Source organism: Pteropus medius, unplaced genomic scaffold, assembly GCF_902729225.1.
Source record: "Pteropus medius unplaced genomic scaffold, Ma_sr-lr_union100, whole genome shotgun sequence".
Classification (NCBI taxonomy): domain Eukaryota; kingdom Metazoa; phylum Chordata; class Mammalia; order Chiroptera; family Pteropodidae; genus Pteropus; species Pteropus medius.
The window spans coordinates 8862004-8888660 of record NW_024340849.1 but is presented as its reverse complement, the minus strand read 5'-3'; the positions used below and the strand labels follow the sequence as shown (position 1 = coordinate 8888660).

Below are 26657 nucleotides of genomic sequence, written 5' to 3'. Positions count from 1 at the left end.
AATATTGAATGTCAACTCTACTTGAAAAATAAAAATTAGAAAAGAAAAGCTTGTGACAATTGTAAAGTTAAAAAAGGAAAGAAAAAGAAACACTATGTAAAGTAAAACCTTATTCCTCCTGAAACAGCCAGCTCATTTACCTCCCTTGAATCCAGTGACCCCCAACTCCTCAGGCAGAGCAGTCCTTTCTCCCCCACTCTGTTCTCCTCACTCCCTCTTCACTCCCCTGGATAATTAAATTTACATGCTAGAATATGAAACCTTGAAGGCGAGGCTCTGCCATACTCCTTGTGAGACACCAGAGTCGGAGGAGGAGGAGGAATCAAACGAACGACCGTAACAAAAATCAGTGACTGAGTTTGAAAAGCATACTTCTCCATATATAAAAATACTGGTTGTATCTTGGCGCATGAATATCTACATAGACTATATGAAAATATGTGATGTTAACATCAAATTAAATAAAATGTTGTGCTGGAATTTGATTCATTAAAGAAATAATCTATTTGGGCTACTTCGAATTGGATCTGTAGCTAATATTCTACCCATAGCCATTTTGAATTTACTCTGTAAAAGGCATGAACAGAATTCCACCTTAATGACATTATTTAAAACTACCATGGCCATCACGAAGGGAGTAGGGAGTGTCTGAGTCAGAGGCTTTATATTTCAGAGTAATGCAAGGAACTCTTTCAGACTCACCCAACCGGCTGCTAACTTCCTCTATGAAGAGAGTAAGGTAAATATTTCTGAAGCCCACAACTTAAAGTCTGGTCAGACACTTTGAATGAGAGAGAAAGGGAGAAATGAATGAATCATGGCTGCTTCTCTGTATCTGAGAGTCTAAACTCATCAAACATCAAAATCATTGCCTGGTCCTGTTCTCAGCTTCTCTGTCTTATGGCTCGTCTGTGGCTGACTTTATGTGGTGTCATGGGGAGGATGGCAGGCACCATCCTGGACAGAGGACCAGAGCCCAGTTCAACACTTCATGTTCCATCTTGGGATGGAAAAATAGCATTTGGGAAAGTCTGTGAAAATCTAGATTCTACATTTCCAGTGTTCTTATGTAAGGCATTATGGGTTGAAATATACTAATTTTTGAGATTAGTATTGAACTCTGTTAATCTAAGCACAACGAAGTGTTGTCTTATTAGAGATTTATTAAAATTTGAGATGGCGTTTTTAAACAGAAATGGAAAGATTTAAAAATGCTTCTGTAGGGAAGTAACTATTTATAGCATTACATTTAACTTATATGGTAAGGATAAGAATTAAACATGTTCAATAGAAGTTTTTCATGTTTTCCTCCAATTTGTGTATTTTGGTTTGGTAGATAGAGGAGGTTTTGTTTCCCGCCCGCCCCCCTCATTCAATAATGTACCATGAAATGTGATTATTTTTTCTTGTATAGACAAAATATTTTGACCAAACATTTAAGACACATAATAACATTGGGCCCATGAAATAATATCATTATACATTTATGTTTTATTGAATGTGCTTTGTCCCTGGTTTTCCTTATGTTTTATTTAAAAATTGTTTTTTCTTTTTATTAGACTTAAAAAAATGCTCTAGTGAGAACATAGTTATTCTTTTGTTTTGACACAAATAGTAGGTTGACTACTGGAAGGAAGGGGTAAAATATTTCTTAGATTAAAATATACCATAAGTTAGCAAATAGATTTCAGGCTTCCGTGGATTTTTAGGTCCTCAAGTCTGATGTTTGAGATTTAAAAACCTTCATGAGTTGTGTTAACTTGAAAATTATAAATTAATTACATATCTATCTATTAAGCTGAATTATTTATATAAGGAACACTTTTAGTGAAATGAAAAATGAATCAAAAGCCAAGTTCTTAAGATATGAAAATAATTTTCCTTCATTGCTATGTCCAGACAATGACATACGAGGTAATATCATACTGATATCTTTTCTGTAGCTTAAAGGAATTTATTTTCCTTTTCCTTTTTCTTTAGTTATTTAGTTAGGACCCAAATCATCAGGTATGTATTGATGGCTTGTTTGAATTTTGTTTATTTTTATTGGCGTTCTGTTTATTTTTAAAAGAGTTGTTTTGAACAGTAATTATAGGAAAAAGAAAAAAAAATCTCAGTTTTGGTACCAAGTTAATATTTATTTATCTGTCACCTGATGAAATCCTGGGTGTAAAACAATTAAGTCAGCCTTGAATGTAGTTATCTATTTGCCAGTGGGATTCAGACTTCAATATCAGATGAGAAGAAAAAAATCTTGCTTTCATTTCTGGAACCTACAGTACATCTGCATAAAGATTATAAAATCAATTACGTGAGGTGAACATACCTTTTGGTATTTATTTTCTAAGTACATGTTTGTACAAGAATGCTTAAAAATACATTATCTCGTGCCATTTATCATTTTAAAAGCCATCACTTGAGAATTCATCATGGTCTAGTAACGTCTCCGTTCATGTTTCTCTGTAATGATTATTTTTCTAGTACGGTTTCTCTGCCATAAAACTTACCTAAGTGACAAAAATATGTACTCGATTGCTTGCATACATAAAATCCTCCGTAGCTTCTCTTCTCTTAATATGATTACAATTTTGTGGAAAGTCACCAGGATGATTAAAAGATTAGACAATGAAAATTTGTGATTCTTACTTAGAAAGTGATTTAAAAATGACTTTGTAAAGGTGTTTTCACTTTAGGGGTAAAATAGTAAAATAGATTTGTAAAGCAACAAGATAAATTGGAACCTGACCAAAGAAAAATGTATTGAAAAGCATGTTCTTGTGCTTTAGGTTATGATACTACCAAGTAGCTTCCAGACCACACTGGACCAACAAGACAGGTTCCCAAACAGGGTCATTTAAAAATCTTTCAGGTCCTCCCCATCAAAAAAATAATAATGAAGTAAATAAATAAAATAAAATCTTTCAAGTCTAAAAAATAATAATAAAGTAAAAAAAGGAAAATCAGGTCTGATTTGAAAGATTCTAGTCCACATTATATCAAATATATTAAAATATACCCACAATCCTCCATGGCATATAATTTTTACCATAAATAGTTTGAAAGGAATATTATGATTTTTGCATTTTTTTGATTTTACATTTAAAGTTGCTTTTTAAAGAGTGATTAATTTTATTTACTATGATTTTCAGCAATCGCTATAAAGTTTAGAGAACTGTTTCAAGAGAATTTAACACACAATTTCTCCCTAAAATTAAGGAACTTTTTATGTTTACTAAACTTAACATAAAAATCATCTTATGCTTCAGTTTCATATATTTACTTGTATACTCACTAATTTCAATCTTATGTTTTTGTATTTTAGAAGAAATATTTATTTTTCAGATGTAAAATATAAAAGTTTGGGGGCCTCACCACTGCCCATATCGCTCACTGGATTCTGTAGGAAATCAATTAACATTTTTTCTGGGTAGCTATTAAAAGAACACAGATGTTCTTTCTGGGCGTAAAGGTGTGTGTAATATGAATGATTTTTCTCACTGGAGGCATAACTGAGGTGTGAGACCTATAGGGAATTGAAAGCAGCAGAATTGGACCTACAGCCTCGTTTATGGCTTTGTCTTCAGTGACGTTCTCATTACTTATAATTCCCAAGTGTAGAATATTGGTTTCTCATATTTCGCTTTGGAAATGTCTAATTTGTTACCTTTCAGGACAGAACAGGTTATTCTCATTTTCTAGAGAATAATTAATGTACTAGCTTTGATTCGTTGACCGTCTACAATGGGTCAGGCATTCTATAGAGTTGTTTCTCAATTTTTTTTTTTAAAAACTAAAGCTCCCATTTGATAAAATAGAAAATTGAAAAATTGTTTTAATGTCATTTGTAATTTTGAAAGCCATTAAATTTTTGTGACCTTGATGAAGTCAGCACAATGGCAATTTTAGAATATTCTGGTTTCAAACCACATTTCTCTCCCTCCTCCTGACCGTCTTCCTTTTCCACCCCACGCCCTGGTCTCCTGTCCCAAATGCCCTGATGCTGTGGTGTAGCTCTCCTACAGGGGTAAGAGTGGAAGGACTCATGTTTTTCTGTCCTTTCAATCTACCATCTCACTGAATAAGATGAAACTTAAAAGCTCGGAGATGTTAAAGACTTGACCCACGTCACATAACTACTAGCAACAGGGTCCACGATTCTTGGAAACTGTCACATCATTGGAGGTCATATCATAGACTATTCAAGGGAATGATCTGGAGTATCCATGTTAATCTGTTTAGTCTGGGACAACCCTGACTGTGGTATTGGGATTGGTTTGAGTATTGTGGAGAAAGGCTGCAAAGAAATACCAAAATGATTCCTGAAAAATTCCGTGGTGGGGGGCAGCCCTCTATGTTTCAAAAACATTATCAAGACTTTAAAGATAATCTCATTTTCATCCTGGATTCTAAATTTGCTATTATACCTTAGGTTCTCTAGTAAGAGATGGACCTTTGTGTTGGAAAGTAGTATGCATGTTAGTGATACATAATGTGGTAATCACGTGCCCATTCCAAAAATAATCATAAAATGGTCTGAAAAGAATAAATACGCTTATAGGACCAGGGATGCATAATATTTGAAATTAAGATGGTCCTAAAAAAGTTAGGAGGTATGATCACTCTAAGAATGTGTATAGAGGCTACACTGGAGTTAAGGAAACGGTGTGTTAAATCTTCACATGTTATCATTTAAAAATTACTGATGATTTTGAAAGCGAGGAAGATAGCCTGTCTGATGTAATGCTTATTTTACTGTAAAGAGCACGTTTGCTCTGTTTTAGCTTAGAAATGTGGGGCGATTTGAGAATACGCCCCATGAATGTGTCTGCTTAGGACTTGAAAATGGAACTATCAAGGGCCACTGAAGATAGAAATGCCACATCAGGAAGAAGTGGGAATAAGTCCTGGGTGTAAATATGAGAACATAGGCAGACACATAAACATTGCACCAAAGACTATCAGTGTAAAAAAAATATATGAAAGCTGCCCCTCCAGCCCTCGCCCTGAAGCTCGACGACTTGTATCTCCCTGTGCGTCCCTGGCTCTCCTTGAGCAGCTGCCCCAGCGCTGGAGCTAAGAGTGAGTGACTCTGTCAGCAAGTATGTTTGAGCATGGGCCCTTTAAAAGGAAGGTCTCTGCTTCCCTGAGCCCTCGGTCTCTCTCAGCTGCAACCTCCACTGGTGTTCGCAGCTATGAGTTGTGGAGACTTCTTTCCTCAGCTCTGGAACCCTGGGCTGGCGCGCCCAGTGTGGGGTCGGGACCCCTTGCTCCTCAGGTAGGGGATGGGGCTCAGCATCCAAGATAACTCTCCTGATTCTTGACCACCATATGTGGTTTTGAGACTGGGCCAACCAGGTGGTTTCACTTCTCCACCCCTTTACCGATTTGAGGTGACTTCTTATTTTTGTCCCTAGTTGTAGGGGAAGTTTTTCTGTTCGGCCAGACCTCAGGTGACTACATGTGCTGGTTGCTCTGTAGTTTCATAATAATTTTGGTGTGGTCATGAGAGGAGGTATACACAGCCTCTACCTTCTAGGCCATCTTGACCGGTCACCTTAAATTTCCATTCTTACCTTTAAGATCTTCAGTTCCCAGAGTAAAGGAAAACGGGAAACTTTTTTCTTGTTAACAGTATTCCAGATTGCTTTTCTTAATATAATTTTTTAAAAAGTCATACTTACTGACTTTGATTTTTCTGATCAGCCTACTTAGAAGTAGAGGAAAGACCAGAGGGAAGAAGGAGACAATAATAATATTCGCTTTCACTCGTCTAGACCTTTATAGTTTACAAAACAATTTCGCATTAACAGCACCTCATGTGTGAGATGATTAAGACCTTTATTTTACAGATACAGTAACTAAAGCTCAGAGCAGATACATGAGTGGCCCAAAGTCATGCAGTTAGTAAGAAGTAGAATTGGATCATCTCTTCTAAGCTAGTATCATAAATTGCCTCTTGGTGCCAAGGAAGAGATTATTGTGGTGAAGTTAATGGGAGAGGTAGTATTTATGCTTTTTCTTGGCCATTTTACCCTAAATCATGCCATCTCACTCTGCCAAAACAAATTTCCTAATGATCTGTGTGGAAAGGAGAGGAGATGAAATGAAGGAGAAGAGGTGGTAAGGAGATGAGGCAAGAAAAGAGAGAAAAGACAGAGAACGAGAAAAAGATAAAGATAGGAAGCTCTATTTTTTCATTTTGTCTACTGTCAATGTCAAAAGCAATAACATTGACTGGGAGAACTTGATTAGAACTCAATTCTTGAGGGGGCTGTGTTTGCTGAAGCACCTTGCTTCTCTGGAGAAAAATGGAAGAAATTGCTTCAATGCATAATTCGGTTTATGGCAAATGTAAGAGGGACAGCATCTCTCCTTTGTGTGTGTGCGTGTGCGTGTGCGTGTGCGTTTAAAGCCCTCTACAAATGCTCAGAACTCTTGGGGAACTTTTACTGTTTCTCCTCATTTGACTGTGAGAATAAAATAGTTTGGTCTTCCAAACCCAAGGAGATAGTTTTAGAGTTTCGATAACAAGAATGCGCAACCACAGAAACTTTTCCTTTTTGTTCTGAGTTAGTTGATGGTTACATCCAAGGCTGACGACGTGAAGCTTTGAATTGAAAAAGTAAAAGAATATAAAAACCATCATATTAATTTCCTCGTTGCTCTCTAGGCTGCACTCCATTCCGCGATGGCCTCCCTTGCCACAGAAAATGCAGAATTTTGCTTCAACCTGTTCCGAGACTTGGATAGCAATCACGCAGACGGCAATGTCTTCTTCTCCTCTCTGAGTATCTTCACCGCCCTGGCCATGATCCGCTTGGGAGCGCGGGGTGATGGTGCTTCTCAGATTGATAAGGTCAGTCCTGGTGGTGGCTTCTGCAATGAATCCTTAGGGCACATTTTTGTCCCTGAGAGGATATTTTACTGCAATAGTCACATGTAAATGAAGACATCTCAGTGAGCCCCGCTCTGGGGGTGAAGAGGGCATGGAGCTCACGGCATTTGTTTCTCGGCTGGAACACAATAGAGATAGTTCTCGAACTGCAGCTTTGGCTTTTTTCCTCGGTGCTGTGGTTCTTGAAGTGTGTTTCCCAGACCGGCTGGGTCAGCATTACCTGGAGGAGAACTTGCTAGAAATACAAAGGCTTGAGCTCCCAACTAACCTACTGAATCACACACCCTGGGGATGGAGCCCAGTGAACTGCGTTTTATTAAACTCTGCAGGTGCACACAAAGTTTGAGAACCACTGCCTGAGTAGATAAGAAGGAGAAAGAAGAGCTTCGAGGAGATACCAATGAGGTCCTAGTTTAAACAGTAGTGACCTGGGCACAACCACTACCTACAGAAAGTGCTAACACACTCTCGTAGAGTGCCCTGAGCCTGGCCGCACAGGAAAGTGAAATGGTCACGCTTTCTCTCCTTTCTCTTAGGAATGTGTCATTGAAACTCAGTAGCAAGAAAGACAGTGGGTCCAGACAGGACCTAGAGGCCATTGCCATCCCTTGCTGCCCACCGATTCCTTCGTCATGTTAGTTCATGAATGAATACAAGAGGAAGCTTGTCCTGTTATAACCTTTGACATCTAAGTACTTTTCGAAGATTATTTGTGTAGATAATTTAAGCTAGAATAATTCTTTTCTCTCCCTAGCTTTCTCTCTCTGAATATATGTAGCTGGGGAGTAACCATAGAGTCTAAGAATACCATTTTTCCAAGTGCTGGAGTGATTCACAACCCCAGTGCAGTGAACACATCACTTTAATGGGGTGATAGTAACAGCCAACCTCTCAGAACTTCATGTGTCAGGCTTTGGGATAAGCTGTACAGATATCTTATTAGATACAATAACACAGAAGCAGGGAAGATTACCCTGATTTTATGCATGGGTTGCCATGCCATCTCTGTGCTGGTAATGGCAGAGCTGCAATTCAAACTCAGGGTGATCTTCTAAAGCGGGATTTCTTAACCACAATCCTACTGACATTTTGGGCCAGATAATTCTTTGTTTAGAAGGGCTGTTCTGTGCATTGTATGTAGGAGGTTTAGCAGCACCCCTGGGCTCTTCCCACGAGGTACCATCGGCACACCTCTCCATAGTCGTGACAATCAAACATGTCTCCAGCCACCGCCATATATCCCCCAGGGGTCAGAATCAAACCCCAGTTGAGAACCATTTGCCTGAAAACTACCAAAAGGAAATGAAACCCAAAGAACATTATTGCAGAGCCCCAGTTATTTTGAAGTTAGTTTTTTGATAAATAAATATATAAAGGCTTTGGAAAAAGTCTAGCAACTAATAAGAATGTATCCATTCATTAATAAAAATACATAATATTTTAGAACCAGATGAGGCCACTTGGCATCATGGAAACAGAACACTGGTCTGGGAGTTGGAAGATTAAATCCGAATTCTGGCCTTGGGAAAATGAGTTTATCTTTGTGGGCCTCGGTGTCCTTACCTGCAAACCTAGGGGGTCGATTTGATGATATCCAATTTTAAAAAAATAGCTTAAAGCTTGTTCCTATTCAGTATGTTAGACAATGGTGGTTAGACTCTGCGCCTGAGACGAAAAGTGGATCTTTAACACAACAGAAGACACAGTTGTTTCTTATTGTGCAATTTCAGGTCGGAGACATTCTCTGGTTGTTGTCTTATTCATCTGCTGGTGTCTCCTTGCCCCTCATGAGCCAGAGGAGCGGGGCTCATCCACTCAGGGGAGATGGGTCACAGTGAATCCAAACAGCTGCCAGTCTGCTGGGGTCCCTTCTGTCATGGTCACTGCCCCATCATTGCCTTTCAGGGGTTACTTTTGATAACCCTTGCTATTTTAACCACCTATAAGAAATATGCAAGAAAAATGGCAACTACAGACACAAAAACATTCACATAATTTATTTGTACAAATTTTCAGTCCTCTGCAAAATACCTTCTTGGAAATACGTTTTCAGCCCTGCCCACCGCGTCCCTGTTAGCGTCTCATTGCCATACCTAACACTTGGCACTGTTGATCACACATGTGTATTTTAGATAAATCCACTCCTAATCGATTCGGTTAAAATTTATGGCATCCATCTTTATGTTCCTTTTAAGCATAACCATAGACCAACAGCTTTTATTTATTTATTTTTTTTGATGCTCAAATGGTCACAGTTGGGCCAGTACAAATCCCTTTAAACTTTTCCTTTTAAAAAAATCCTTCCAGATGACTCTCAAATATCTTTGCTTACTGACAATAAGGTGTTCTAGACCAGATAGAGTGCAATAGAAAATCAATAGTTGATTTTGAATTGCAGGTCCGCCATTACGAGCACAGAGATGGCATGGCAACCCATCCACAAAATCAGGATAATCTTACCTACTTCTGTGTTAATCTGAGTATAGAATAAGATACCTGTAGAGCTTATCTCAAAGCCTGCATAGTAACAATTATTAGAATAACGAGGTCGTGAGACCCATACTGGAAAAGAAAAACCTAAAACTGCTTCATTTCAAATAATTGCAAGATCATAAATTATATCTCTCAAGTCCCAATTTAGCTTCATCCTTCGGATTTCCTAGAGAGTCAATAAACTCTTCTCCCCTTTATGCCTCGGCGCCCCCCTAGTCAGCCCTGATCTTGTGTCCCACTTAATTAAACAAAGTTTTTATTTTTTATTTGACCCTTTTCCATCCTTGTCCAGGTTTAATCAGTAAGAAATTATTAAATTGCTCCCAAGAAGGAGTAAACTAAAATAAACACATTTCATTTGCAGCCACTTGATTGATTTATTAACTCTTCCGGTTTGTGATCCTGTTCCTAAGGAACTGTCCGTTTTAACCAAGTCAGTAGGGTAGCTGCATGTTTCTTTCCTGCCCTATTTGCACACACACATGCACGCGCGCACACACACACACACACATGCACACTGCTTCACACGAACACGATGCACACACACGCACCGAAGTCTCCGAGCCTTGCTTCGCCTCCCCAGGCCCCTTCTCGTTCAGCATGGCGTGCTAACTGCTGTCCTTGTCCCCGTGTGCAGGTGCTTCACTTCAACGCTGTCTCAGGACATGGAAACTCCTCGAATGCTCAGGTAAAAACACTTTCTTTTAGGAAAAGAGACCGTGAGACTAAATTTAGAAAAACAACTGTCTCGCTTACATATTTAATGCTGCTGTCCATCCTTTTAAGGCAAAGGAACATGTCTCATCAGACCTCCACACTGTGGATACCTCGAATACAACTTTTGATAATTTACTTGTTAATGATCAATTTACTAATATTTTACTTGCGTGTCGGCCGGATTTTGACAAGATAGTGTGGAATTAAATGTTTTGCTTTTGTCTTTGATATTCACGGCCAACTTAACAATTGTAAAATAAATTATTTAGTACACATATGAGGCAAATTTATTATCTTCTGTTAATAATTTTATTCTAAGGTTCATTTTTTAAAATAATGTATTTAGAAAGATATTTTTATTGATTGATTGATTTAAAGTTTTTTCTTTTTTGAAAATTTTATTTTAAATTTTAAAAAGTTAGACATTTATACAATCCATAAAGTGATCTCCCACTTACTTTAACATCCATCCGGCACTATGCAAACCATTACAGTAATATCGACTATACGCCCTTAATTATTTATTTTAGTAAATCTTTTAACTAATTTTGATCACGGACATTATTATGAGAAAGAGTAAAAAATGATGGATGTATGTGGCCTTGTTTGCTGCTTTTATGGTGTTATTATTTTTCAATTCTCCTATACATGTTTTATGTCCTGTGTAAGAGTATGCATATCTTTGCAGTCCAAGAATAAATTTTTATAAATCTTTTTAATAACAGCAAGGAATCCAATCTCAACTGAAAAGATTTCTCTCCAACATAAACACATTCCACAAGGACTACGATCTCAGCATTGCCAACGGCCTTTTCGTGGAAAAAGGGTTTGACATTCATCGGGTAAGTTCTGCCTCCTGGCTTAGAAGGTTGTCGCTCTTCTGACCTCAGTCTGGTTCCATCCGGCATCTGAACAAAGGCTTGCATCTTCCTACCGAGCCATACAAGGTGATTGCCTTTTCTTGTTGCTGCTCATTGTCTCCCCAGGAGTCTTCAAAGTAGCATCACCCGTTTTCAAAGTGCGACTTTATTTCACCTGAGTGATTCACATATTCGGGGTCACTAGACAAACAGGCTCCAAGACAGAAGAGAATTCGTGCCCTGGCAGTGACGTGGAGCTGTAATTGGGGCGGGAGGAGCAGACAGCCCATTAGGATTGTCCACCGGCAGCAGAGGACAAAGTCCGTCCCTTTTTCCTGTGAACTCTGTGTCTGCTGGGATAATTTTGGGACTCTCCAGTGCTGAGTTCACCTCCTTTTTTCCTCAGCTATGCCCTTTATTCTCTCCTTCTAACACTAACTTACTTATCCTTTCAGTAAGGTCGTTTATAAAAGAGTTCCTGGTAAGAGGCACATCCGGATAAGGCCAGCACTGGCAAAGGACCAGCTCAGACTTGACACAGAGGTGGGGAATGGGTTCTTCTGGGGTCAGCAGACTAAATTTTAGGGTTACTCTGTGGTGTTTGTATTACGAATTCATTCATCATAGCATTCTGCTTACCCAAAGACCAGTGAGACTCAGGATGCACTCTATATGCTGTGATGCTCAACCCACGCATCACCATGACAACCAGAAGCTGGTTAGTGCTATTCGAACAGACACAATGGCCATGATTCTCTGGGAATGTTTTTTCCTTCCTTTTAATTTTCCATTTCTCAACTATAAAAGTCTGGGCTCATATTCACTTGCATCTTTCCAGCTCCTTCTGTTCCGCCCAACCATTATTGTGTCCTCTGTCTGTCACCTACTCAAATTCTTAGCTCCTTTCCAGCACCACTCCCAAATCCTTTGGCATCCTGACAATTATGAAGCATTAGGCCACTTTGTTTATAAGTCTTCCTAAAAGGATCCTACACAAGCGTTACAGGGGGCTTTCCCCCCGTATGTTCAACTTCACATTTTGTGTCCCTATTCCCACACGTGCTGCGGTGTCCCCGAGCGACTGTTCACCCTCTTAAATTGGAAGTAGGTGTGTCTGCCATCACGCTACTATTCATAGCGGAGCTCCGTGTTCTGGCGCTCCGTATTTGCACGGAGCTGTGTACTCAGAAGCACAGTAAAGGCGAGATCTGATCAAGGACATGGAAAGTGGAGACACTGAGAGTTCGGTGACTTGAAGAAGGCGAAGATGCTGGCAGTGAAGTTTATAAAGCAGTTGATTCTTACAAAAGCTGTGCACTTTATCTTCATTAAATGTGTAGGAAACTGAAGGTTAGCGTGTAGAATGCAAACGATGGACTTCATCCAGGTGTTTTAAATGTAACTAGGCTCTTTCCACTACACCCTGATGATCGTTAGATATTTTCAAAAGCGAGAAATGAGTAGCATAGTCTAAGGATCATGATACCATCATGGCACTCTGATTAGTGAAAGTGATTTATTCTTTAATTTAAAAAAAGGAAAAGAGAAAATTTGTTTCTTGGTCACAAGATGGGGAACTATCAGTTATCCAGTTAGCCCCCATTCCTTATAGTAACACACAGGATCAAAAATCTTTAATTCAACAACTCAACCAGGCGACTGCCAAGATGCAGACCACAGAGAAGAGTATCATCCAGGCCACTGAATGCAGAGGGCAGTGCCCGACTTCTGGTGGGAAGACGAGAGGACTATGGCCAATAAGAACACAAGAACTGTTAGAGGAGTATTCTTTCCCAATCTGAAATCCTGCAGGACTGCGTGTAATCAAGAGGCCTCCATAACGACTGAATCACATATTCGTTTTTAAAGGCATTTGTCTATAATAAAAAGAGCTCCGGTTTAAGAGTCGAGTTTACCTGCGGCCCAACTCTGTCACTTTATTGCTCTGAGTCCTTCAATAATCCGTCGATATGTCTGGACTTCAGTTTCGTTGTTGATAAAATGAGAGAATTATTCTAAATAGTCTCTATAGCTCTAAACCTTTATGGTTTAACTTGTAATTTTGAATCTTCGATATGCGTTGACAATGAAAATTATGCATAGTATTGCTGTGGCAGCTAAAACTAAAGTGCCACCAATGTAACACTTTCATTCGATATTCGACAACCATTTCCTGAGCACTGACCAAGTGCAAAGAGCCATAAAAGACACGGTGGGGATGCAGAGATGAGTAAGGAATTCAGTCTTGGCTTACTATTCAAAAACCAATAAATACAATTCACTACATTGAGAAATTAAAGGAGAAAGAACTTAATATCGATTCAATAGATGCAGAAAACAAAATTCTTACAACCCAGAAAGGAAATTTGCTGCATAAAATATTCTTGGTAAATACCAAATGTTTTTGTTCTAACACCGGGAAAGACAAGGAAGTTTTCTGTGACATTTCTGCAAACATTTTACTGGAGTCATAAATAATACAAACATTGAACTGGAGGTCACAGACAGGAAGACAATGATGTAAAATGTGTTTGGATTGGGGAGGAGGAAATAAAACCATTATTGTTCATAGATAACAATTGTGTATGTAGAAAACCTAAAAAGATTTTATAAATCGATTATTAGATTTAATAGTGAGCTTAGCAAAGTTAACATATAAACTTATTTAAAATAAAAAATAGTAACATCCACAGGGTCATTCTAAAACATCAACTACTTAGGAATAAATCTAATGAAAGTTGTTCACGAAACAAAAAGTTGCTAAGAGAAATTAAAGAAGAGTTTAAAAACAAAGGAAACATTTTGTTTAGGACTAGAACACTTAATATTATAAATCTTGAATTGACATTTTTGCAAAAGAACATATTTAAAGGGCCAGTAGACATATGGACAGTCAATCTCAATAGTTTTATTCTTTGTCATTTACATTTCCTTTAAGGGACATGAGTGACAGTGTTTGAAGAAAATTGGCAAGACATACTAGCTGGACTAAACAAATATATGCATCACATACACACATACACACACACACACACACACACACAGACACACACAAAAGCAAATTCCTGATGGCCCAAAGCTCTTCTAGAATTTCCTGGAAGTGTTGACACCTTACACTTATGAACTTCCCTGGCCAGGGACTGGTTCTTAAAACTACTCTTTGTAACTATTGTCAGAGTGGGTGGGTTGACGAATAGAAAAACACAAAGAGGAAATCACAGTAGGAAATCTTGAATTGACAGTTTTACAAAAGAACATATTTAAATGGCCAGTAGACATACGGACAGTCAATCAGGAGATGAAAAGAGCCTTATTCACGGAAATTACACAAAAATTGCAGAGATAACCTCATCCTGCAAGCAGACAGTGGATAACTAACCAATCTTCATTATTAAGGTTGAAAATTCTATAAAATTTATCAGGATACATACCTTCTGACAATACATATGATTCGTAATGAATCTTATTTTCTCCAATTATGAAAATTTTCCCCTCAAAATGTGTATGTGTGTATTTGTTGTATTGCTGCCATATTGATAGATTGCCACGATTTCTTTTTATTAAAAATAATAAATATCTCCTGAGCACCTATTATGTGCAAGGCAATGTACCAGGTGGTGAGAATACAATAATGAGTAGCGTGTATATGATCTTGACTTCACGAAATTTACTGTCTTGTGAGGGGCTCAGGAAATTTCAAATGTAAGTAAGATGCAGCATGATAACAGCTGGTCAGAAAATGAAAGTGATTGAACTGTTAGAGGACACAGGAGGGGCCCAGGGCAGACGTCTTTCAAGGGGAGGCCTCTATGCTTGGAACTAGAAAACGAGTAAGGCATGACCATAACTATGGGACATTCCAGGTAGAAGGCATGCTGTTAACAAGCCTCCGGGGTGAGGACACATGGCCCTTCTGAGGAGCTCTCAGCAGTTGGGATGGCTAGAGGGCAGAGGATGAGGGGAAGGTGGCTAGAAATGAGGGAGGTGGTGGGCAGATCAGCAGAGCCTTGCAGGCCAGGTCCAGGCATCTGGGCTTTATCGGAAGCAGCCTTGAAGGGTGGTCAGCAGGAAGGGGAATTACATTAGCAAGTTAGACTAGTTAGGAAGCTGTTGAAGTATTTATGGTGAGAAAACAGTGGTAAAACCAAGGGGGTGGGTATTACCCATAATCTCTGTTCGTCCCCTCGATCCATTTCAGATAAATTTAAGTTACCCCGTGTGCTTGCTATGCAAATTCAGTTTCAAGTTCTCCAGCTTCCCTTCCAGACGTATTTTCATATTTCCAGCCATGTTTCCTCATCTTTGAGGTAGGAGTGAGACTTTGAGTAAGGTAGTGAGAATAAAAAGACAAATTCAAGAATATATTTCTTATATGTTTAGTCAGTGGTGATTTGTAAATACAAGAACTGCATATTATTTATAGAGATGTATATTATTTATATTTACAGGACTATATCGAGTGTGCCGAAAAATTATACAATGCCAAAGTGGAACCTGTTGACTTTACAAATGCTTTAGGAGAAACCAGAAGTGACATTAATAAATGGATCGAAAATAAGACCAATGGTGAGTGTGATACCCAATTTATCTGAAAGATTTGTCAGTTATATGCGAATATTGAGAACTGTCAACTTTAAAGCTAAGACTTTTTTGTACATATAAGACTCTTAATTCGAAGTAATGATTGCTGTTATTTAAAACTGCTTTTATGTTTGTCTGCAGTAGTTTCAAGGAATCTTAATAATTTAAGTGCTTTATACTTTACGGAAGTCTTGTTTATTACATTATATTTTTTGATTGGAAGATAATGTGAGACAAATAGATTTTATTATGGCCATTTCATGACCTAGTGACGAGTTAAGGTAATTTACTCAGTTATCCTCAATATCTCATACCTGGTTAGTGAGCAAGGAAGGCTAAGAGTAGTTTATAGGACATTATTTTTATTCTAAAGATCAATCCGATATTTTACTGTTCCTTCTTGGACTGAAGAATCTTGTTAAAATGATGACATCTCACTGTCTGAGAAATATATTTTCATATCGTTGCTTTTTCTTAAGGTTGCATAGTTTGTCTTTAAGAATGCTTTTTATTTATCGAAATAATACATGTGGCACAGGTAGTACCTTCAGGAAAAAGTACATCTCTTTATTAGTAAGTCTCTTTCACATCCTAATGAATTACAGCTAATGTTCTGGTTTCGTACAAAACAAATAAGGAAATCTATTAATCGTTGCTTTGTAATCAGCCAATTCCAAAGCTAACCATTTCTTTACCTAAGGCTTAGCCTCGATTTATGCTTTGAACAGCGTATGTGTATTTGCTGAGTCTGGCGCTGTGTTAGAAATATGAGATGTGCTTTGTACTGTTGAATGCAAACATTCAATAGCCCACAATTAGTTCTGTTCATTGCATCATTAGGAGGTTACTTTGATAATTCGCCACTACATATTTCAAATATACTATTCATAAATCAAGAGAAACTGAAATTACTTTTGTAATAACTGAATGGGATTCTATTTAGTGTTTAGCATTTGATGATATCAGATTACTGATATCTTTCCCTATTTAGACAAGTTATTTATTTCTGTTCTTTCCCTTTTCATGCAAATCTATATATAAGTATTCTCATTTTGATAAGCACATGTACTCATTACTTGTCCGGGGGAACATTTCAAATTATGCCAATGTTCCAACAAACCCACCCAAGTGGCATCATCGCCCTCATCCTCCTCTACCAGAACCATCCTTTAGAAAGGCAAATCTGATCTATCATGACTATGCCCTTTCTTGTCTTCCAATGGATCCTGAACGATAATTTTCCACTGCTTTCAGGAGAATCCGAAATTCTTCCCAGACATTCAAGGGCTCTTCATTATCTGGCCCGGGCCTCCAGCCACTCCAGCTTTGCTCTTTCTACAGCATCAGAATGAGTTAGGGATTCCCAAATACACTCTGCTCTTCCAGGCATCTACGTCTTCGAATAAATAGTCCCGACTTTACGTAAGCTCTCCTTGTCCCCCAGCTTGCCCTCTGCTCAAGCAGGTGGCCCAGACAGAGATGAGTGCATCTAAGCTGTGATCCCGCAGCACACCGAGCACATGGCCGTCACACCAGGATGCCACAACTGCGTGTTTCCCCGCCCCCTGTTCTGGAGTGTGAACCCAGTGATTGCATAGGCCGTGCCTTTCGCTGCTGTGATCCAAGTATCCAGAATAGCGCAGAGCATTGAGCAAAATCTCATGAATGTGGAAGGAAGGGAGGACTTAGATCTTTCGAGAGAATGGGTTAAATTATATTTGCACTGCTGTGGCCTCGTCTATGAGATAAAGGCAATTCGGTGCCCCCGAGCAGGGAGAGGATCTGGGAACTGTCCTCCTGGATGGGAATCCTGTTGCCAGGTTTCCTCGTCGTGCGACTTTGTACAATTTACCTAACTTTCTTCGCTCCAGTGTCTCCAACAGGAACCGGAAACAATCACAGTGCCTGCCTCACAGGGATTTTGTGAGGATTAAATTGAATATTGCACGGAAAGTGTTTAGAAAGTGCTGGACAGAGTAATTGCTCGCAGATTACTACTAATATTATTAGTATTATACGGGATAAGGAAAATATGCTTCTCTCGCCTTTAAATTTTTAAAATTTAAATTAAATTTAAATTAACGTTTTTTTCCTCAATCTATTTTTCAAAAGGCAAAATCAAGAACGTCGTTCCTGAAAGCAGCATAAGCTCATCCGCCGTGATGTTGCTGGTGAATGCTGTATACTTCAAGGGCAAGTGGGAGTCAGCCTTCATCAAGAAAGAAACCATAAATTGCCGTTTCAAATCTCCCAAGGTATGGAAATCTATTTAACTTAGATGTTTGTTGTTGTTGTTTTGCCCATATTATTATTTTTTTTACAGAAATTGTGGTATTTATGTAGACAAATGCTGGGTTCGTCATTTCTTTACTCATTTAATCTACCGTATTAACAACACTCTATAAAATAAACTTTCTATTTTTCTGCTAATGCAGGTTATGGAACACAACTGGAGGTGTCTTGTAAACTGATATTTCTTAAAATTTATTTGAAATTGAGAAAAGTAATATAATAGGAATTTATTTTAAGATAGTTTAGTAAGTGGCTTAGGTGAATAAAATATGAAAGAAAGTTTTATTTTTTTGTGATTCTCACTGTGGGGTTCACAGTCAGAGTCACTTAATATCAATAATTTTTCCTGAGTAAAAGCAAAGATGTTTCCTTTTACAATGAAGAAAGTTATGTTTAATAAAATTATGCATTTTCAAGTATTGGTTATATTTGTTTCTTTATTGATATAAACGACCTTAACCAATCTTTATAAAACGTGTTCTTGTTTTTTTTTTTTTTTTTACCAATTTGTACACAATAATCTTAGTATAGTAGAAACATCAAAGGCCTTTGAGTCAGAAACACTGCATTGAGGTCCTTGCCCTGCCTCACAGAAGCCGCCTTATCTTAGGCAAGTCCTCCACTATAGACCTCCTCACAAATGAACTAAAGTGATTCCATTAATTCATCTCCAGTGTTCAAATGTTCAATCTTCTACGTTGAGATAGAGAAATTCAGGTTTAATTTTTAAGCTTAGCTTTATTTTTCAAGTGGAAAATGCTATCGAAATGTTCTTTATGCATTTTCCCATATCGGAAGTTTAAGACACAGGAGTGCTGAATGCTGATAGAAATCAAAGATCACTGGATGAGTGAGGAGATGGGGAGAGAAGGCCACCGAAGCAGGCTGTATCCACGGGTATGGCTGGAGGAAGGTATTTGGGAGGCATTTGAGAGGAAGGAGGCTTGAGTAGAACATCGACTAGCACGACCCTTAGGCTGGCTGCAGTGACTGCCCCCTGCAGCCCGCATGGAGAGCAGCCAGCCCGGCCTCGTGTCCATGACTGCAGGGTCATAAGGAGAGCCTTGCAAAGCAAGTTTATAATGCAGTGTCTCAATGGGAACAAAGAGAGCAGCGTAGAAATATTTCAAAATTTGTCGATGAAAAATATATAATAAATCTTAAAAAAAAATGCAGCCTGTCTTGAGAGACATTATCTGTACAGTCCCAACAGGAAGGCTATTAGGAAGTACTAGAATTTTAGTGATGGGGCTGCATGGTGAGAACAAAGTCTGGAAGTGAGGTCTTGCTCCCCACTCTTTCCTTCGATGCCTCCCCCAGTAGATTGCATTTGTTGGTTCTTTTCCTTCAATGAAGATACACCATGCCTGTCTCCTGCATGGTTCGTCGGTTTTTATTTTTGGTCCTAAAGCAGTTTTTACTTAATTCTTAATACATGATAACTGTTTAAAATTATCTCCCTGTCTGTACTGTATTCTTTATAATATAGCTATAATATATAGCTTCTAATAGGCCATGGAATCTACATCATTGATGACAGTTTGGGTTCCATCACTTTAAAAACTGGTGAGGTGACCTCTTTGCTTCGAAGTCTTGTTTCAGTCTTTTTCCATCACGTCTCAGCTGTGTGACTCCTCCCTTGCCCTAATATGGAAATGCCACATCCTGGCTGTGACATGCCAGCCCCTGCCTGTACCGGGATTAGTTCGGCTGATCTGTCTCACTAGCCAGGGACCCGTTTTCCTCCATGGCCCCAGGAGTGTTCTTTCTGAGGTTCGAACTCTCAGTCAAAAAGGATATCCTTTCCAGGGGGAGAACGGCCTTTGGTTCCAGCACAAATGATGGTCTCTTCTCCCCATGAAGAACTTTCTGTACATATTTTATGACAGGAAAGATGACAGGTTGGCAGAATCACGATACCTTTTAGGAAAAAGATGGTTTATTACACCTCTGTGGTGTTTCCAGGTCTACAAACAGTATCCTCAAGGTTAAAGCTACTGTGTTTCCCCAGGTTAATTTGAGGGAAAATCAAATATTTTGCAGGAATTAAAAAATTTTTTTACAAGACCTCATTCTTAAATTCTGTAATTTTTATGGGCCTAGTCTCTATTTTACTTCTGATAAGTGAAAACATTTATAGCATGGATTTTCAATTGTAATGCTATTTAATAATGGTTAATTACTTATTATATAGACATTTTCGAATAAAACACTAAGTGCAAGGCAGTGTTTCAGGTGCGAGATACAATAATTCTCATAATCCTTATAATAATCATATGCAGTAGAGACCACTGTTACCCATTCAATGGAGGAGGAAATGGAGACCCAGGGAAGTAACTCGCCCAAGGCCACACAGCTGGGGAGTTTTAAACTCAAGCAGTTAAAGTCTGTGCTTTAACCGTTAAGATGTGCACCAGTGTAACCACTATTGGTAACATGTCAGAAAAAAAACGGGATCAACTGAACAAAAACCGAAACATCCTTCTTACTGCACTTGGTCAATAAGTAAAATAAGGTGGGCTTATTAAAATTTTTTTGTGACTTGACTTTCAGTGTCCCGGGAAACCAGTCGCCCTGATGTATCAAGAACGAAAGTTCAATTTGTCTGTCATTCAGGACCCATATATGCAAATTCTTGAACTCAAATATCATGGTGGCATAAGCATGTATGTGATGCTGCCTGAGAGTGACCTCTCCCAGGTAAGTTAACCACTGCCCCTTTTACTACTGGGAAAGACTTTTAGGGTGCTGTTAGTGATGTGTTCACCCATCAACTCTAAGATTTCAAGTTGTTGGAATATTAGAGACTTACCCACTTATCCATTCATTTGACAAATATTTAAGGAGTATTTACTATGTGCCAGGCATTGTTATAGATGTCGAGATTGCCTCACCTCAGTTTAGCATAATTTTAGTTAAACAACTGTAAAATTGGAACCCTCTCAAATCTCAGCTATGGTGGGGAGAGGGCATGAGTTTAGATCTTCTTTGCCCTTCTTGGCGATGAAAACTGTCTTTCATGTATTATTGAAATGTTGATAGACTAAGCATCTTCAGGCAGGAATGATATGGAGTTTTGAAGTCCTAGCCCTTTGAGAATTAAAATGTGTGGTCTCACTCTGTGCTGCTGTGTGTCTAAGGAAAACAGAGGTTAGAGGCTTCCCTGTGACTGATGTAGCAAAAGCAATAGATCAGCACAGAGCAGGAGACAGTCGGTGGTGGCCATGGAAGCCAGATGTCATCACTATATCTCAGATCCTGATATTTTTTTTAACCCCCTGTCCTCTTCCCCACCCTGTGAATTGGGCCACCTGAGTCTGCAGCCTGCAGTCCCAGAAGCCTAGATCTCATTTCCTTTTTCCGTTCTTCCAATCGAAAGGACTATTTGTTGAGCCCTACTATGTGCCAAGCTGGCTATGTGCTCTGCCCTTCATTTATATTATCTCGTTTGACATGAACAGCAAGCGAAATGTCACCAAGTTGGCATTTTAAAATCTAAAGTGTGAAAATATAAAATATTGGTACTCATTCAATAAGTCACTTGATAATCTTTATAACAATGAGATTTTTGCACACATCGATTATTTTACTTCAAATAATCTGCAATGACAGAAAAAGTAGCCCAGATAGAACAAGCGGTAGGTAACTCAAAAGAAATTTGTTCTTGCACGTATTGTCTGAGTTTTCTTTTTCTGTAATAGACTGCCCTAATTGTGGATCGGATTAGTATAAGTCTACATACGTATTGAGTCCTACATAACTAAATAATAATGAGGCAGTTGGCTTCGCAGTGGACTAAACGAGAAAAAAATTCTAACTCAAAATAAAAAGTTATTACAGATTAACCTCAAACTGGGTAATTGACACAAAGAACATTTAAATTAGACTAAATTTGATTGTGTACATTTAGATTCTCAATAAGAATACAGGTAGGGTTGAACATCTGTGAAAACTCTGTTTAGGATCCCAGTGAGCCTGAATTTGAGAACAAATGCTCATACCTAAGATTTGTCAATGATGTGCATAAAACATCTTCCCATTATAAGTCTGGAATCATCTTCGACCAGTTCTCAGGAGTTGGTGAATTTAACGTGTGAATCATTTGAGGCAGCAGTGGTGATGGAGAGAGAGACATGGGCTCCTGGCTGGAGTTTCAGTCATCCCATGTGTTGAGTAAGAGAGTCAATTCGGATTCAAGCCTCCCAGACTCAATTGGTCTGGAAGATACCGATCACCAAAGTCCTTGAGGCTAGAGCTCTGAGCTACTTGCCTCAGGTCATTTGGGGTTCTGTTGGTTTACTCCTGCAAGCTACACAAACATTATCATTTTCTCTTTCTTTTGTAATGAAGAAATGGTCAGGAAACACTGTTTTAAATGACTGCTGAGTTCCTTTCTCCTTCCGATGATCTCTGATTCCCTAATTCCTTCACCTGTCCATTGTTTCACTTTGGCTATGTATGTTCATATGTGGACAGAGAACAGAAATGCCTTGGAATACCAAATACCTTGTCACAGCAAAACAAATTAAACATGGGATTTATTAAAGAGTACTTGAACTATTTGTTATAATCATTTCCCCTTTCCAAAGTCTCCGGCACTCATTCACACACCTACGCATAAATACAGTATCCGGGAGAGGATAATTATGGAAAACTATGTATCTTTGTAGGTCTTGTTTCATCTGTTCCTTAAGCATACGGTTCTAAATTGCCTTTTAAATATTCTTACAGATTGAAAACAAACTGACTTTTCAGAATCTAATGAATTGGACCAATCCGAGAAAAATGAGCGCTCAGTACGTCAAGGTGTTTCTTCCCCAGTTCAAGATAGAGAAGAATTATGAAATCAAGCGCAATTTAAAAGCTCTCGGGCTGAAAGACATCTTTTCTGAGTCCAGAGCAGATTTCTCCGGCATAGCTTCAGGAGGTCGTCTGTACCTGTCGAAACTGATGCACAAGTCATACATAGAGGTTACCGAGGACGGTACGGAGGCAGCGGCCATCTCAGAGAGTAACGTCGTAGAGAAGCTGCTCCCCGAATCGACGGTGTTCAGAGCTGACCACCCGTTCGTATTTGTCATCAGGAAGAATGACATCATCTTGTTCAGTGGCAAAGTCTCTTGCCCTTGAACATCCAATCGGTTTCTAACATGATAGTCACAGCAACATCGAGGGGACACCACGAGTGGGTATAGTTTAATGGGAACTATAATGGGAACTGTGGTGTTTCCTTTAGTTCATTTCCTTCTAACGCTGGTCAGCGGGTGATTGTGGTGACTTGACCCCTCTCAGACACCTGGCTGATTATCCTGATCTAGTTCTTAGCATCTCTGCCACCACCCGCCTCACCCATTTCTAATTTCATTGTCTTTGTACCCACACTCATTTCTTCCGGTCTCCCCCAGAGCCACTTGCACACAGATCTGGACATGGCACCTGGCATTGTGGTGTGCTCCATTGGTAATGACAATGTAGGAGCAGTCTTAAGGATCTTTTCTGAAACTCTATAGGTAGCCCAGATATTCTAGTTTTATCGTAAATGACCTAGGAAGTAAGCCCAGCTGCTAGGAATAAGTCTAAGGAATAACTTCCCCTTGTTAACCTGAGCAGGGCATTAGAGCCGAATGAACACATCTGTCATGAAATCAGTGTCTCATCTAAAAGGGAAAAAATATGGATTTTGGATTGGGGGGTCGACCAAAATATTTCATTAATAACTTCAAGTGGATGTCTTTTGGCTTTTCCTTGATAGAGACTTAATATGTATATAGTTTTTTCAAGTATCAGATACCTTTTCACTGATGCCAGTTGTTATTTACAGTACATTATTTCATATGCTGTGTAGTTTACAAGTTTTTCCTCTATTTATCAGAATAAAGAGATGAAACAGCTGTACAGTGTGATTGTTCTATGACCAGTGGTGAGGCTACCAGCACTTCCTTTGTTTTCTATGCTAAGTGAGCACGCAATGAAAAAGAAAGAATATTTTTAAAATATGAATCGGATTTTGTTCAATGTTGTCAATTTATTACACATGAAAGTTACTTTTATAGCTACTTTCACAGGCTGATGAGCTAATTTGAAGTACTAGGATGTCAATTCGTAAGGGGAAAGGATTAGAATATATGAATATTTATAGTAAGCCACAGGTATCTTCACAAAACAGATTAAGAATAAATTGAGAATCAGTAGCCCATACTGTACTTACTAGTTACTTTGTAACTTGGCTCTGTAGTGATTAGTGCTAGACCCGGCAGATACTCGATTTTCCACAAATATGGTGGAATCCGTGAATGTGGCATGGATGAGTGGATGTGACATGATTTGAAAGATGTAGAAAAGCCTCTGACCAAAATAATTCGATCACTAACCCACCACTCCTAAGATGACTATGATGTCTTTCAGAAACCTTTACAGGGATTGAATTGAACTGCTATGCAATGGTATGTTTTTTGGGAGAAACTGATTTTCCTGATTCGCTTCATTCCCACCTATTACCATTTGAAAGACACATACTCCTTGCCTTTTTACTTAGGTAGTAAGGTGTGGGACACAGGAGCTGACACTCTGATGGTGGCCATGCAGTGCGGAAGTATGGGCTCTCTTCCCTGCTGACCGGGTTCTCGGGCAAGGCAGAAAGTCTCTGGTGGGACTCAAAGCCACTGAGGTTCGAAGCAAGCATCAGAGAGAGCGAGAGTCATGTCTGCAAGGAAACAGTACAGAAAAACTAAATACAAGCTTTCCTCACAATTTTGGTTGATTAGTCTGGCCCATACATCCACCTCGTGGCTAAGGGGCCCTGCTCATGCAAGAAAGGCTACATAGTCTAGTCATGATCTAAGCTTAGTCTGGTGGAACTTTCACAAGCTTGAAACCGTGGCCATGTGGAAGAATTGTTTTCGGTTGAACATTGTCAATGCGCACCAGGCTTCATGGATGGTGAAGGTAGTAGCTGTTCAACTCTCTCTTAACACAGAGCTTCATGCTCCTTGATCTGTTCTTGTATCTTGTCTCTCCACTTCCCTAGGACAGGAGTTAACATATGCTAGGGCCTCAGTACGTCTTCGGAGTGAATAAAGTCCTTTGTCCCAAGGGTGCGATTTGGAATGGAAGTAAAAACTCAGGGACCATTTGGTATAAGATCAAGTCATTGACCTTGTAATATATTTCTTTTTGTACAAAGATGACTTTTATTTTTAGGGTCATGATTCTTTAATCTGATTTAACCTAGATGTTTTCAAATTCTTCTCCCTCTTTCTCGAAATCGTCTCTATATATGATCCCATCCGATCCCATGGCTTCGATAATAGCTGATGACGCCTATCCATATGTTTCACTTTATCGAAATTCACCACTCCCTCCTGAATAAGTTAATCTGAATGTCCTAGAGTCAAAGTAGACACGTCTCAGATGACACACATCACTGTTCTCCGTGAGTCAGCTACGCTTTCTTGGATGCCCGCTTTTGGTTAAGCACAAATACTGTCTAAAACTTTGAGCTCAAAACGTGAAGATTATCTTTGTCTCCTCTTTCTTTTTCAGACTGGAGCTGTTCATTGGTGCTATCACTAAATGTCGCTCGAATACCTCCTTTTTTTCTTCCTTCCATTCGGCACTGCCCTAGTTCAGGCAGTTCGCTTCTCTGAGTCGGTCTCGTAACTGGTCTGCATGCCTCTTGTGACCCTTATTTCTCTCTCACTCTTAAACCCAAAGTCATGGAAATATTCTGTTTTTGTCTATAAATGTCAGTCATCTTCCTAAAACACAGATGGGATCAAGCCACCTCCTTATAAATCACTGATGGCTTTTACTACCTAAAGACAGACTCTAAACTCCAGCATGGCACTCAAAGCCTTCTGCACTTTTCCCTAGCCTCCTTTCCAGTTGGTTTTGCCACTCCCTGCCAAAGACTCAGGGCACCTTATTCTAACTGAAAATCAAGTCGATTATTTTCATGTTGTTCAGCCGGTCCCCTCTGTCTGGCGTGCTCCCTCTGTCTGTTTCACAATGCCCATGTAATCGTTCAAGCACCTGATCATATTCATGCTCTCTGTAGAGATACCCACTCTGTTGGACTCACAAAACATATCGCGCCTCTTTTTATGAAAGCTACATTCCAATTTCTTGTCACATTTTATTTGTGTGTGTGTGTGTGTGTGTGTGTGCATGCGTGTGCTCTAGGTGTGCATGTGGCTTGCTAGATTATAAACTTTTCCAGGGCAGAGTATGGCATATGGTGTGTACCCCTTCCTTATTGTAAATGAATAGATTCCCTTAAGGTCCCAAGAAAGAAACACTGTTCAACAGAGAGCATAAGGGCAGACAGACACAGTGGCCGGATGACAGGGGCCCAGCCAGCCCTTATTTCCACCTACCTGTAGCAGTGCCTCCTTGAGAGCTTTCTGTTCTGCCAGTCACGTGCCATCTTTATACAACAGCAAGATCTCCAAAGTGGAGGAAAGAGCACCATCTGGTCTTCTGTCTCTGCAAGAGCAGGATAAAACGTCTTTTACTCAGCTTCCAGTGAAGAGGAAGAGCAGCATCAACACCCTCGCCACCACTGCCTTCTTCATTATCATCACCGATTCATCATTCAAAAAATCTTTTCACAGACTTCATCTCAATTCTCTTCGCAATCCTGTCAGTTGGAAATTATTATAACTATTATTGTTACTCTCATTTCTTAAGGAAAATAGGGCTCCGAGAGGGGTGGCGATTGCCCAATATCACGTGCCCTCTCTCTGTCGTAACAGAGACGTCATCGGACATCATCGCGAATCCCACTTGTGCCTCGGATATGCTCAGAGACCTCTCGTGTG

At 39.3% G+C, this 26657-nt stretch overlaps 1 protein-coding gene across 1 annotated transcript; it reads left to right on the top strand.

The window, feature by feature from the left end:
- Nucleotides 1-686: 686 nt before the first annotated feature.
- On the top strand, nucleotides 687-22968 carry SERPINB7 (serpin family B member 7). Its single transcript, XM_039838403.1, has 8 exons — nucleotides 687-739; nucleotides 6671-6856; nucleotides 10026-10076; nucleotides 10831-10947; nucleotides 15414-15531; nucleotides 17659-17801; nucleotides 20392-20538; nucleotides 22570-22968. The coding sequence occupies exons 2-8, from the start codon at nucleotides 6689-6691 to the stop codon at nucleotides 22966-22968; spliced, it is 1143 nt and encodes a 380-aa protein (XP_039694337.1). The 5' UTR covers nucleotides 687-739; nucleotides 6671-6688.
- Nucleotides 22969-26657: the final 3689 nt, after the last annotated feature.

Excerpts from the sequence above, each read along its gene's own strand:
- SERPINB7 (XM_039838403.1), top strand. The coding sequence starts at position 6,689 with ATGGCCTCCCTTGCCACAGAAAATGCAGAATTTTGCTTCAACCTGTTC. Across the intron at positions 10,077-10,830 it reads GAAACTCCTCGAATGCTCAG|CAAGGAATCCAATCTCAACT; the intron begins GTAAAAACACTT and ends TTTTAATAACAG. Across the intron at positions 15,532-17,658 it reads GATCGAAAATAAGACCAATG|GCAAAATCAAGAACGTCGTT; the intron begins GTGAGTGTGATA and ends ATTTTTCAAAAG.